Below are 12064 nucleotides of genomic sequence, written 5' to 3' on the forward strand. Positions count from 1 at the left end.
GCTATCTGTGCAGAAATTAGGCTTGCGGAAGCTCCATATTCCTTCTCACACCGCTTGCGAAGAGCAACCTGGGTCTCGCAAGCTCTAGAGGTGGTATCAATGCGGAAAGCTGGGCTAGTTGGTATGTCATCATTAATTAAAAGACTAGCGCATAAAACTGGGACACAGACTGCGTCCCAGTTTTATGCGCTAGTCTTTTAATTAATCTAGAGGCGGACATGTTTGAAACAGCCACCTGGCGGCGCAGTGGTGCATCGCTCGACCGCACTGCCACAGCACCAGTAGTCTTATAACGACTCACCGCGGTCTATCAACGTGATACGTATTGCGCAGTTGCGTAGTTGGAATTGGAATATAATCACAATTGGAATAGATTGGGGTATGAAAGAATAGACTCAGAATTCGAATAGAATCAGAATTGGTATAGATTGGGGAGTGAAAAAGAATGCTATCGCATTTCCTCCACATCAATCCAAGTGACTGCCCCTAAATTTTTTTTTTTCTTAGCAACCCACTCCCCTCTGTATAGTATGTGGGCGTTTACTACCCTCATGGAAACTACACGTTGGCCATGAAAGATGCCGCAGTGGAAGGCTTGAAATTAATTTCGACCACCTGGAGTTCTTTGCCATGCACCGATGTTACACAGCACACAGGGGCCTTCACATTTTACCTTTATCGAAATGTAAAGAACTTACCTAAATTCACGTAGCCTCCACAAAGAGCACTCTTGAGCATACTGAAGCAGATGGCAACACCCTTCAATCTGAGCAGCATGTCAGGAAGAACATTTTCAGCATGAAAGGTGAAGTGAAAATTAGCCCAGGAAAAATTGCCCAAGCAACATCCACAAATCTGCATGTCACTTTTAACAAATGAACATGGCAACAAGCAACTGCTTTCCAAAAAGTAAGACACGTTCACCATCTATGAATGCGAGAAAGATTGTTTCACCAAGAAGTCAGAAAAAATGCCAAAATTTCTGCTGTGACTCATGAAACAAAGTTGCCAGTCAAGCATAAAATAATAATACACCCTGCTGGAAATTCTAACACTGACAAACAAACCACACAATTTTATCACTAGACGTAAACACATATTGACGCAGTGTAGATAATGGTTGGCCTCTTCAATTTAACCCTTTCCAGCCTAGCGAAACACCAACATTAAAGTACAGCAGACATGATGGGGGGAAAAACACCAACTGTTCTTATGATGAATCCAGCATTTAGCTATTTACCTAACTATATAGTCTACGCTTGTTACGACGGATCCGGATAAAACAGACAGCCACATATAACGGACGTTATGGCTAATTTTTGTTTGGTCACCACACATTTTACACCCAACATGATTTGGCTTTAATGGACCCGTTTACAACAGGCCATCGTTTACTGGATATTGAATTTGTGGTAAAATTTGGCCCAGAACACCTTTAGCAACAAACATTTGTGTTGTGTTCCAACTTATCACCAAGTAATAATTCAAAGTGATGCCCCCTTCCCAGTTGAGCATCGAGCCCCAACAGTCAACACCACCAGTGTTGTGAATTCGGCCATCAATGCACATGAGGCTGCCACCTTTCACAGTTGGGAGACGAGACGTCCCCTATCTCTCCCACTCTTAACCCCCGAGGCTGCATCAGCTCTGTAGCTGGTGTTTTGCATGCAGTTAAGGCTGCCAGCAGAACCAGGCTAGCGCAACACCTGTTGTTTGATATGAAGCATGAACAGGAAACTAAAACTGATGTTGCCTTCCCAGTATTGGAATTGGAATTTTATTTTTTGAATTATTAAAAAGTCCTGGAGCCCAGAGCAAAACGCAGATAAGACTGCCTGACGGGGCTCAGGGCACCACATAAAGATACAAAATACAGGGGTACGTTTTCAGCAACACTGTGGGGCAATGTTTACAAAAGGATAAATGTATCAATACAAAACAGGAATCAATGCATTTGATGGAATGAAAAATAACTGTTGAATAACGAAGTAACAATGCACCAAGAACATGAAACATTAACACCTCTAGCCAACAAATGTCAAGCACTGCTCCTGTTGCTGTCTGACGAGACAGAACACCAAGCGCATGACTTCTCTCATATTTTCCCATAACCCCAGATGCAATTTGTATTCCTGGCATGCTACACTCCATGCTTCACATGTGGCTAGATGCAACTGGACGGCTACACCTACTTGATCAGCTTAGAGAACACAATACGACAATAACAAAATTAAGTTTCGAGGTAGCTAGGAACTACGTCTTGCAGGTTATATACCCCTTCAGTGTCTCTTCTACCATGCTTAGGGGATAAAATGATGCCATAATTACTCGCATATTGGTCGATAAGTCGTATCGGTCCCCGGTGCTGCACGTTAGCTGCAGTAACCTTCTATGACTGCAAGAAAATCTTGCCATTGTTTCTGCACAAGAAAAAGACATTCTCACTCCTTTCCCTACTATCTGATGCACTTTTCAGCCACACTGAGCTCGCGCATGCTACTGCTTATTTTTTGACACCTCGGCTTGTAAGATTACGGCTCACTTAAATGCTGTAGAGGAAGGACGCCAGCTTTCGGGAGACGTGACTCGCCATGCAGCCGCCTGTCTAGGAAAAACTTCACTTTTATGAGATCATCAAAACACACAGTTGGGCTTTATGCTTATCTTTGTATCAGCCATATCCGAGACTCTCTTGGGCAGCTCTCATGAGAAATAAGGGGCATGTGGTAGCAACAGGCAATGGCAACAGCCATAGCAACTGCCACAGTTTGGAGAGCTCAAAGGCAGCCAGAAAACAGAACTTTCCACAGTAGCATAGCTGGCATCATTCCCTCCCTTCCTCTTTTGCATTTCTAGCCGTGATTCGCATACTGGTCCACCCCATAGGAGATCTGATTTTGAGAAAACAGGTCAACTTATGCAAGAGTAAATTAGGTAATACTGTACACCACTGTACAAGAAACAATCTAAAAATACTGAAGTTCAACTTGTGCTAAAAAGCATCCCGCACTTGCTTGCAATGCAAGCTCACGATAAACAAAATACTGCACTACTAAAAAGATTTAAGCAGCGTTTCACAAAAAAACACAATGGACACACAGAAAGGATACTTCAGCTTGTAAACTTGGTCCTTCGGAATTTGACCCAGAGTCAGGATGCATGTGCCTAGACAAGTTCATAGCAAAATAAGAATAAGAACAAAAAAATGACAGGACGGTCATCACTGTGCAGCGAGAGATTCAGCGATAGCTGTTAAGGTATTTATATTTTAAGACATGTTGAGGTAGAGAATATGAGAGCGACTTCAAATATGTATAGTTCTAGAGCACTCTTTTTAGTTTTCCACACATACTAGATTTTTGACTAGTTCCCCTCTCGTCCACCGTTCTAGGTGCGCCGTGCCACCGATGACCTCTCCTCGTGCCACAGCAGCTGCCACAGATGGGCCATACTAGATTCCTCCGTTCTCGCAACACCCTCTCTCCTCCTTCCATGGTAACCACTCCCTCTGGACGGTTTCAGCTGTAGCCAACATCTGGTTACACATTCCTACTACCCTCCTCCTCCTGCTTCCAGGGTAACTACCCTCCGGGCAGTTCCCATAGCAATCACCCTCTGCTTGCGCCTTACGCTTTTGCCATAGCTTCCTCCTTACATGATAACCACCCTACGGTTAAACTTTCTTATGCTCTTGCCATACCCCCGCTTTCCATGGTAACCATCTTCTGGTTAGAGATTCCTTTGCTCTCACTACATATTCCTCCTTTCACAGTAACCACCTTCTGGAGGGAGGGTTCCCATGTTATAAACTCACCAGTTATACTTTCCTATGCTCTTGCTTTACCCTCTTCCTTCCCCGGCAACCCTCCTCCTCCTTCCAGGGCAACTCCATCGGTTGGGGATTCCCCCACTCTCGCCACACCGTCCTCCTTCCACGGTGACCACCTTCTGGATGGTTCCCCTGGTAAACACCCTCCGGTTACATCTTCCTACACTCTCACCACACCCTACTTCTTCCATGGTAACCATCCTCCTGGTAACTACCCTCCAGCTGGCTCCCAGGGCTACCACCCACCGGTTGCACCTTTTTACACTCTCGCCATACTCTCCTCCTCGCATGGTAACCATCCTCTGGTACAGGATTCCTCCGCTCTCTTCATACCCTCCTCCTTCCATGGTAACCACCTTCTGGATGGTTCCGGTGGTACCCACCCACCAGTTACGCGTTCCTCCACTCACATCACACTCCCCTCTTTCCACGGCGACCCCACTCCTAGTGGTTCCCATGGCAATGCGGCCACCAGTTTCACAGAAGACTACGACATACTACTACTACGACAGTAGAACCCCTCTACAGTAAAGTAGCTCGCACCAGCAAAAATCTTTACCATATCAGGGTCTTTACTATACCAGTTATTGGTGATGGCATGGCTCTGACTACGCTCTCTGGCTGTTTACTAAGCACGAAGTCTTAGTTTATAAAAGAAGCACTCAAATACCTTACATCCTGCTCTTAGTGCTTTTTATGCAATAATTATTTATTTTCAATAATCTCATCACGTTTTCAACTTGGTTTACATCTTGTGGAAGTACTGCATTTGCACGAATACAATGCGCTATGAATATAATGCCAGTTTTATTCCATGTGAAAACCAAAGTTTTGCATTATCACAGTGTCATCTTTCGTGTCCTTAGTGTCATTTAAAAGGCAGTAGTCAAGAAACGCGCGTGACAGTCAAGCATGGCAAAATCACCTACGCAGTGCTGCCACGCCTCCACTTCTTGCCACCACTTCCCCGCGCTTCGTGCTGCAGTGCTACGAACGCACGCCTTTTTCTTCCCTCTTCTATTCCTCACTGCACTTTACTGGCTTCCCTTTCTCAGCGATCTGCGTCACCTTCTTTCTACGTTCATAACCAGCTTTACTTTTTCCGTGAGCGCCGCGAGCTTTGCCTCGCAGCCTCGAGGTGCTCGAAAAGTTGGCTTCTCCTCGAGGCATTGAAATCAGTGGTGAAGCCACCTCAAAGAGCTCCATTTTATCGTATTTGGTATCTATATGCTTTGCGATCCTAGACTTCGCACGTGCCGCGATATCATCGTACTGCGGGAAGTACATCGCCACGGCCAGACGCTCTTTACTATAGCCGTTTCTTTGAAAAACCTTTACTGTAACCGAAAGAAAAATGTACAGTCATCTATTGAAGGTGAAATAGGACCGGAGCTTCACTTTACTATATCAGAGTTTTTTCTATAACAGAGTTTACTACAGCGAGGTTCTACTGTACTACTTCTACTACTACTACTACTATTATGCGAAACCCAGGAATGGGTGCTTAACAGCTGCTGCTGTAAAAAGCGAAGTCACACTAAACTTACCATACAGAACCATTGTGCGAGATGTTTCACGAAACAACAAGATGCCATTGGGTGAGGAGACATCAAAGTGAAGGCGTTGTGACCGGTTCTGTACAAGTTCTGCCACAAGTTTCAGCACTGGTGTGCTCACACTTGGGTCGTGGTACCATAGTTCCAAGGCTCGATGCAGAATCGGGAAGTATGTTGGGTAGCTTTACTTGTTTGTCAAGGTTGTGATGATTATACAGCACCTAAATTTTCCAGACATTTCAGGTCAAAAGTGCACCAGCATTGTTCAACTTCTGGTGCTATAAGTAATGCCACACAAAAAAAACTGCCCCACAGTAAAGCAAGCAGAAGCAGGAGATAAGGTTACCAATGCATCAGTGCATCTACTGCAGTGGGAACTGGTCAACTGCATGTTTCTGCTAAAAAGAAAACAGCAGTCCGTTATAGCTGGCACCTGAGAAGGACGCCAGAAGAAACCAGTAGGAATCCGAAAAAGTGAAAAATGAAAGGTGGCAACTAGACAGAAAAAACATCAGAAAGAAAAAAGAATGGACAAAAAGTGGGTTATAGGGAACAAGGGGGAGAGCACATGTGACAAAAAGCTCTACCCTGGGCAGATGCAAGACATATCGACACATCATACGTAAGCCGGGCAATACCAGAGAAATTCATCTCCTATGGAGATATTTATCCCTGACGCTCACAGTGTCTTATCAGTAGGGGTTGTACTTTTCGGTTTAAACTGAAAAACACTGATAAAGGTAGGCCAAATTCATAATTTAAAATTCGGTTTTAACCAAAAAAAAGGTCGGTATTTATGGCATGCATGTCAGAACTAGTTGGCCTTACAGTACCAGTTACAGAAAGTAGGTCACAGGGGCAAATTAAAGTGCTGAAGCCAAGAACACAATGAAACAATGGTAACTTTACAATTTAGTACCATGGTTGTAGGTTCTGAAGCATTGATCCACGAACTCAGACGCACCATCGCAGATTGGGAGGCTCCACCTCCGAGCTAAACACTGTCGGTTTGTGTGTAACAGAGTCTTCTCAAGTCTTATTATTGGCTTAGCTCCGCAGCTTGGTTAAGTAGGTTCCTCCATTGCATGCAAAGATACTGACCACTTTTGGAAAAGTAACAAGCAATAATCAACGCGAAACCACGTGTAAACGGCACAAGAGTGTCACGCTCTGGCTTCTGCGGCAGTTAGGCGGCAGTTCCATCGCTGCCGCCAGTATAAAGGCCATATAATGTGCAATCCTCTCGTTCAGCACAGAGTGCAACCATGATCACAACCAAGATTTTAGAACTAACTTACTACCAAAGTTTTTGTACGACAGCCAAATCATTAAACTTAAACATTCTTCTTTTTGTTAATTATACGGCTTCCTTTCGTAAGGATAGCTCATAATATAGTAGAACCTTGATGCGTGTCTCACGGAGCCACGAAAAACGTTCGGATCATCCAAAACAAACAAAACTTTGTATGCAGAGTTTATGCAAATCTATTTTCAGCCCACGAGATTCACTGGCGGCCTGACGCCGCCGCCGCAGACCCGTGATGATGGGGATGATGTAGGCCAGTGCATCACTGCTCACTGCTCGCAGTGCACACCGCGCAACTAGCGATCGCAACGTCGACTGGCGATCGCGACATTGGCACTGCACGGGCCACCCGCTACCGCAGACTCGTGACGTCAGCGATGTACAGGCAGCAAGTATTTGATGCTTGAGGGTGCGGTCGCGGCCCGCGCATTTGTATCATCCGCAGTGCGGCAGGGGGTTATTCATAACATCCAAATTTCTGCCCATTGCACACAGTGCAGTCTGACCAGGGCATTTTACAAATTTTTGTTCGTATAAACCGGGGTTGCATCATCGAGATTCTACTGTATGGCCATTCATGTCAGAACTACTGCTTTTTAGAAATTAACAGAAAGGCCAAGATAAATTCTAGGTCACTTCTAACCATACAGAAACATTGTATATTTTGCCAAAACAAACAAAAGTAGCGTTCTGAAATAAAAACACTCCTCCAAATTAAAAAAAATAGAAACCTCTACTTATAAAAAGACTTTCTGTAACCTTCATAGAGAAACGAAGCTCTTCGGTGATCTACTTAGCATGTCATAGCTGTTAGAAAAACTCACTGCACCTGAGGAATACAAAACGCACTGGACACAATGGATTAACATTGATGAAACCAGCACTGCGAGGCACAGGAAAATGGGCAAGACAGGGGTAGACAGCCACAACAGCCAAGCATGAATTGTAGCAACAGTAGCATAAAGCTCATTGAGCTCTGAATGTCATGCATAGAGGTTAACAGGAAGGGCACGAAGCTTAGGAAAAGGCAGAACATGGCCAACAGGACACTGCTTAAAAAACCAGAGCACAATGCAGAGCAGCAATGATGGGGGGCAAGAGCAAAACAATGGTAGGGTTTTAATGTAGTTAAACGAGTAGACATGCGAAAGCATGTGTTTAGCCTGGCTGGCTCATGGCTTTGCTTTGCTACGTCGTTTGCACGTCTGGCAACGATATTACACTCGGGCTAAGCGCTGATCAAGGTTCAGCTAATCTGATCTGTTCGCGCCTTAGATGGAAGTTGATGAAGACGACGGTGTGCAATGCACAGCGCGAGTGTATGTTGCAGTTAAACACAAGTCGTGATCGGCTGCGGCCATAGCATAGTGCTCTCGTGCAGTGCCCAGCAAAGCTGATCTGTTCGCGCTGCCACAGGTTCGATACCCAGTCGCAGCATCATCATCGTACCAGCCTGACTACGCCCACTGCACGGCAAAGGCCTCTCCCATGTCTCTCCAATAAACCCTGTCCTTTGCCATCTGCGCCCACTGTATCCCTGCAAACTTCTTAATCTCATCTGCCACCCCCTGCTATGCTTTGCACAATGTTTATTTTATTTCTGCATGGGCTGTTGCTATGCTAGGTTTGGCCAAAGTCACCGTCAAGGTCACCCTACCGCTGGCTACAGCTGGTGCAACACTCCTCCGAACTATTCGAGATTCCTCCCACTGGCTGCAACTTGCGTAACACTCCTCCGAACTAACCCGAGCTTACCCGAGTCACTCCATGGCTTTACACAAGTTCTTGGCTGCAACCGTGTTAAGCAGTACTTTCGCACTAAATGCCCTTCATGCTTAAAATCAGGCATGTCCCAAAACCAGACCAGCTGAAGTATGCGTGACAGCGAGCACAGTGCTCCAATTAAGAAGGCTATCACGTAAGTCCATTTGGAATGCAGCCACATTGATCCCTTAACATATGTTTGTTCCTTTGCTAGTGCATTGATTGGCTGTGCAATCAATGCATCTATGATGTGTGGAAAAGCAAGAAACACACGTACACCATATCAATGCATGCAAAAGCAGAAAGTTGGAAAAGTGGAAAATCAAAATAGGACTAGATTCCGACAGTTATCCTCATCACCCTTTTCATCATGTAGTGCAAATCACACGTGTCATGCCACTCACACCAGGCAGCAGCTGCTGCCCTCACACATAGGTAGACTCCTGCTGGTTGCTGGAACTGTTTTACGTGCAGCGTTGGCACATTTTCACAAAAATTTTCATTTGTAGCAACATCAAACAAGTTTAATGAAATGCTGCAGTTTCACGCAATTGGCGCAGCATTCCCCCCACTGCTTCTCCGGGATACAGTCGAGCCCACTTATAACGAACATGAGCGCCACGTGGCATCCATTCGTTATATCCCAAAGTTCTTAGTAAGTGGACTACAGCTTTAAAGACAGTTGCTTGTCAAAACTAAATTTTTTCTTTGCAAAAAAGTCCATGATGGACGTCTTTTTTTGCAGCGCAAATCCGATGAAGGAGGTTGCCAGTTTATTTAAAGCAGACGCATGCTCTTCGCCGAGGCCTTTGGCATAGACAAGTTGTTTGAGGCTCTCTATGTAGCCCATTGCTACAGGCGCACTTACAGGTGCTGGCTCCGAAGTTTCATCCTCATCTGATTCCTCCACGTCACTCTCGTCCCGCACTTCAGAAATGATGCCCTCGTCCGTGCATGGTTCCGCGGTGTCGGCGTCGTCATCGACAGAAATAAAATCATTCCAACCAATGTCATGACCCCCCATGTGGGAGTCGACAACGTGCTGTCACAAATCACCGCCGGGCTGGTCATCTTCCGAAGCATCAGGCTCGGCATCAGACACTGTGTCGACGAAGCCAGCCTTGCGGAAGCAGTTCCGCATGCCAGTGGCCGTCACCTCTGCCCAGGCCTCTTTCGTCATCTCTACCGTTGAATACAATGGAAATGGGCACGGTGTTCCCGTCCGCCATCCCGAATTACAACCAGGGCCCGAGATATGAACGAAGCCAACGAAACGTTCGCACCGCAACAAGAGTGACAAAAGCGCGCGATGGGGTAGACATGCACAGGCGGCAATCAAGCCAATTAAGCTAAAGATTACAGACGCACAGCGCCAGCGGAGAGACCAATGAGGGGCGTCACTGAGTGTCAGTGCAGCCATCTGTTGGCTCCCACGGAAAGCCTGCTTTACGGAGCGTGGCATCCGGGAGGAGAGGGGAGCGGAGTTGCGAGGAGGGGCGGGAGGGCAATCTTGGAAGGCACGTCGGCGGGGAAAAGGTTGGTATCTTGAGACCGGCACGAAACGGGGCGGGCAGTTCACCTGCCATGAGGCTCAGGAAAACATACCGTGTGCCGGACGCACAAAGGGGTCGGAGGGACGTTACCTCACATTGAGGCGCCGGGTTTATGCCGTCCGTTCGCTGTAACCGATCAGCAGGGCTTAATGACGTTCGTTATACGAGCAATTTTGTGCCATTGAAACAATGTATATTTTAACGGTTGCACAGGTCTCTTTCATTATAAGCGAAAGTTCGTCTTAAGTGGGCTCGACTGTGTTCACTTTAAAGGCTCCTCTCACGCACTTGGTCAGATTACCCCAGGATACGACGTAATACGAGTACTACCATACATGGGTCCTCTTCAGAAAACGTATGCACTATCAATACCCAATCAAAAAGGATACATCCATTCAAACAGCATCATGTAGCTCGTTTTCGTATTAAAGGCAAACACCAAACCACGCAGGTCACGGGCCAGTCCAATCAACATTTTCTGCAGGAAAATCAAGAGCAGTAAGGAAAACGTGGCACGAAAATAACAGGGAGCAAAAAAAGTTTCGCTGTGCAGAAAACTAGGACCCAGGAAAGCACTGTAGTGTAGGTGGGTAGAACATTACTTTATCACATGTTCTCGTGAAAGGCCAGTTTTCACAATCTGTTTCGTTAAAATGAGAATGTCAATGCATACACTTCAAAAGTGCTTTTCAGATGTAATTACTGCTTTTTAAGCACTCTTCAAGTGTCATTTTTTCAGAAAGAAAATTCATAATACAAGAACTGAATTCAATGTGTTACTCTAGGATAAAAGTGCTTGTGAATGTTCTAAACATGCTACCAGCCAGCCACATCTTGAGAGCAACTATCTAAGAACTAATCTTCCAAAGGCAGAAGAGAATAAAATGACTAAAACCATGCAATCTAAGCAAGTTACAAGACCCCATGGATAATTACAAACACAAGTAGAACGACCACAGCAAATCATACAAAAAGACAATCATTACCTTAGCCTCATCAGCGTTGAACAGGGGAGAATCTGCATTCGCCAGGGTAGCACCGATAGCCTCAAAGGCTGCTGTCAGTGGTCGCATGAACTGCACGAAGCGCTCTTCGTCCTCACCCAGCTCAACCATTAGCAGTCGACCCAATGATGTGTAGAATGTGGAACGACAACGCATGTCCATACCCCGTTCTCGACCTCCTCCTGCACAACACAGGATGCTTGTCAATTTTCCAGCCTAAACTCCAAATGTAATTCACGTCTTTTTCTTTCTTCTAAGCCAAAATGCAGTACAACTATATACACTGAGAAATTAACGTATGGGTATAGTCTGCCTTCACTAGGAGGCTTACCCAAATTAGAAAACTTCAAATCAAAATGACAGCCTTGTAGGCCACGCGACTGTAAACACATATCACATGCTATCAGCCACTGATCCCAAACCTGCATGCGAACAGTTACCTCTGAGTGCAGCACTACACAAGTTAGTGCTCGCAAATATATTTTCTGCTGATAACACCTTTCATCATTTTGACTGCCGCTGTATAACCTAATCAAAATGAAAATGCTCCCACAGGGAAAGGAAACGAAGTCACCTTCAAAGGATATTTTGTGGTCTAAATGATACAGGCTTCAAGCCGAAGAACGTGAAATTCACACTACAGTTAAATCTGGATACAACGAAATCGAGAAAGTCCGCATTATGTTACATACAGGTTTTCGTTACATTAAGTTTTCACACGAAAATTCGAAAGAACTGAGCAGAACTGAAACCAAAATTAAATATAAATGTAGATGAAATGGTCAAGCAAACATTCACAGTAAACACCACTTACTCCAAGTTGTAAACATGGAGAGACATTTCGCGATCACATTGATAACTCAAGTACAGCAGCAGCTGCAATTTTCTCCGCCGCAGATCGCAATATGCTACTACGCGTGGGATGGGGGAGAGTGGGGGAGTCAGAAAAATCTGCCTCTGTTCGCGTGCTCATCTCTCGGTCTGTCCGTCTGCAGTTTCATTCAGAAAGTGACTTCCACCTTGCGTTGCCGGTGCTCTCTACACCACACTCA

The 12064-nt window shown here is 45.5% G+C and overlaps 1 protein-coding gene across 3 annotated transcripts in view; it reads right to left on the reverse strand.

The window, feature by feature from the left end:
• The window catches only part of Ranbp16 (Ran-binding protein 16), a 60490-nt gene that overhangs the window by 18625 nt on the left and 29801 nt on the right, over positions 1–12064 (reverse strand). For all 3 annotated transcript variants that reach the window (XM_077645964.1, XM_077645963.1, XM_077645962.1), the window contains 5 exons: positions 10995–11194; positions 10398–10486; positions 5377–5567; positions 3111–3165; positions 699–766 (listed from right to left, as the gene is read on the reverse strand). In XM_077645964.1, the coding sequence (XP_077502090.1) occupies positions 699–766; positions 3111–3165; positions 5377–5567; positions 10398–10486; positions 10995–11194 (603 nt within the window). The remainder of the gene's footprint in view (positions 1–698; positions 767–3110; positions 3166–5376; positions 5568–10397; positions 10487–10994; positions 11195–12064) is intronic.

Source organism: Amblyomma americanum, chromosome 1 (assembly GCF_052857255.1).
Source record: "Amblyomma americanum isolate KBUSLIRL-KWMA chromosome 1, ASM5285725v1, whole genome shotgun sequence".
In the NCBI taxonomy this organism is placed as follows: domain Eukaryota; kingdom Metazoa; phylum Arthropoda; class Arachnida; order Ixodida; family Ixodidae; genus Amblyomma; species Amblyomma americanum.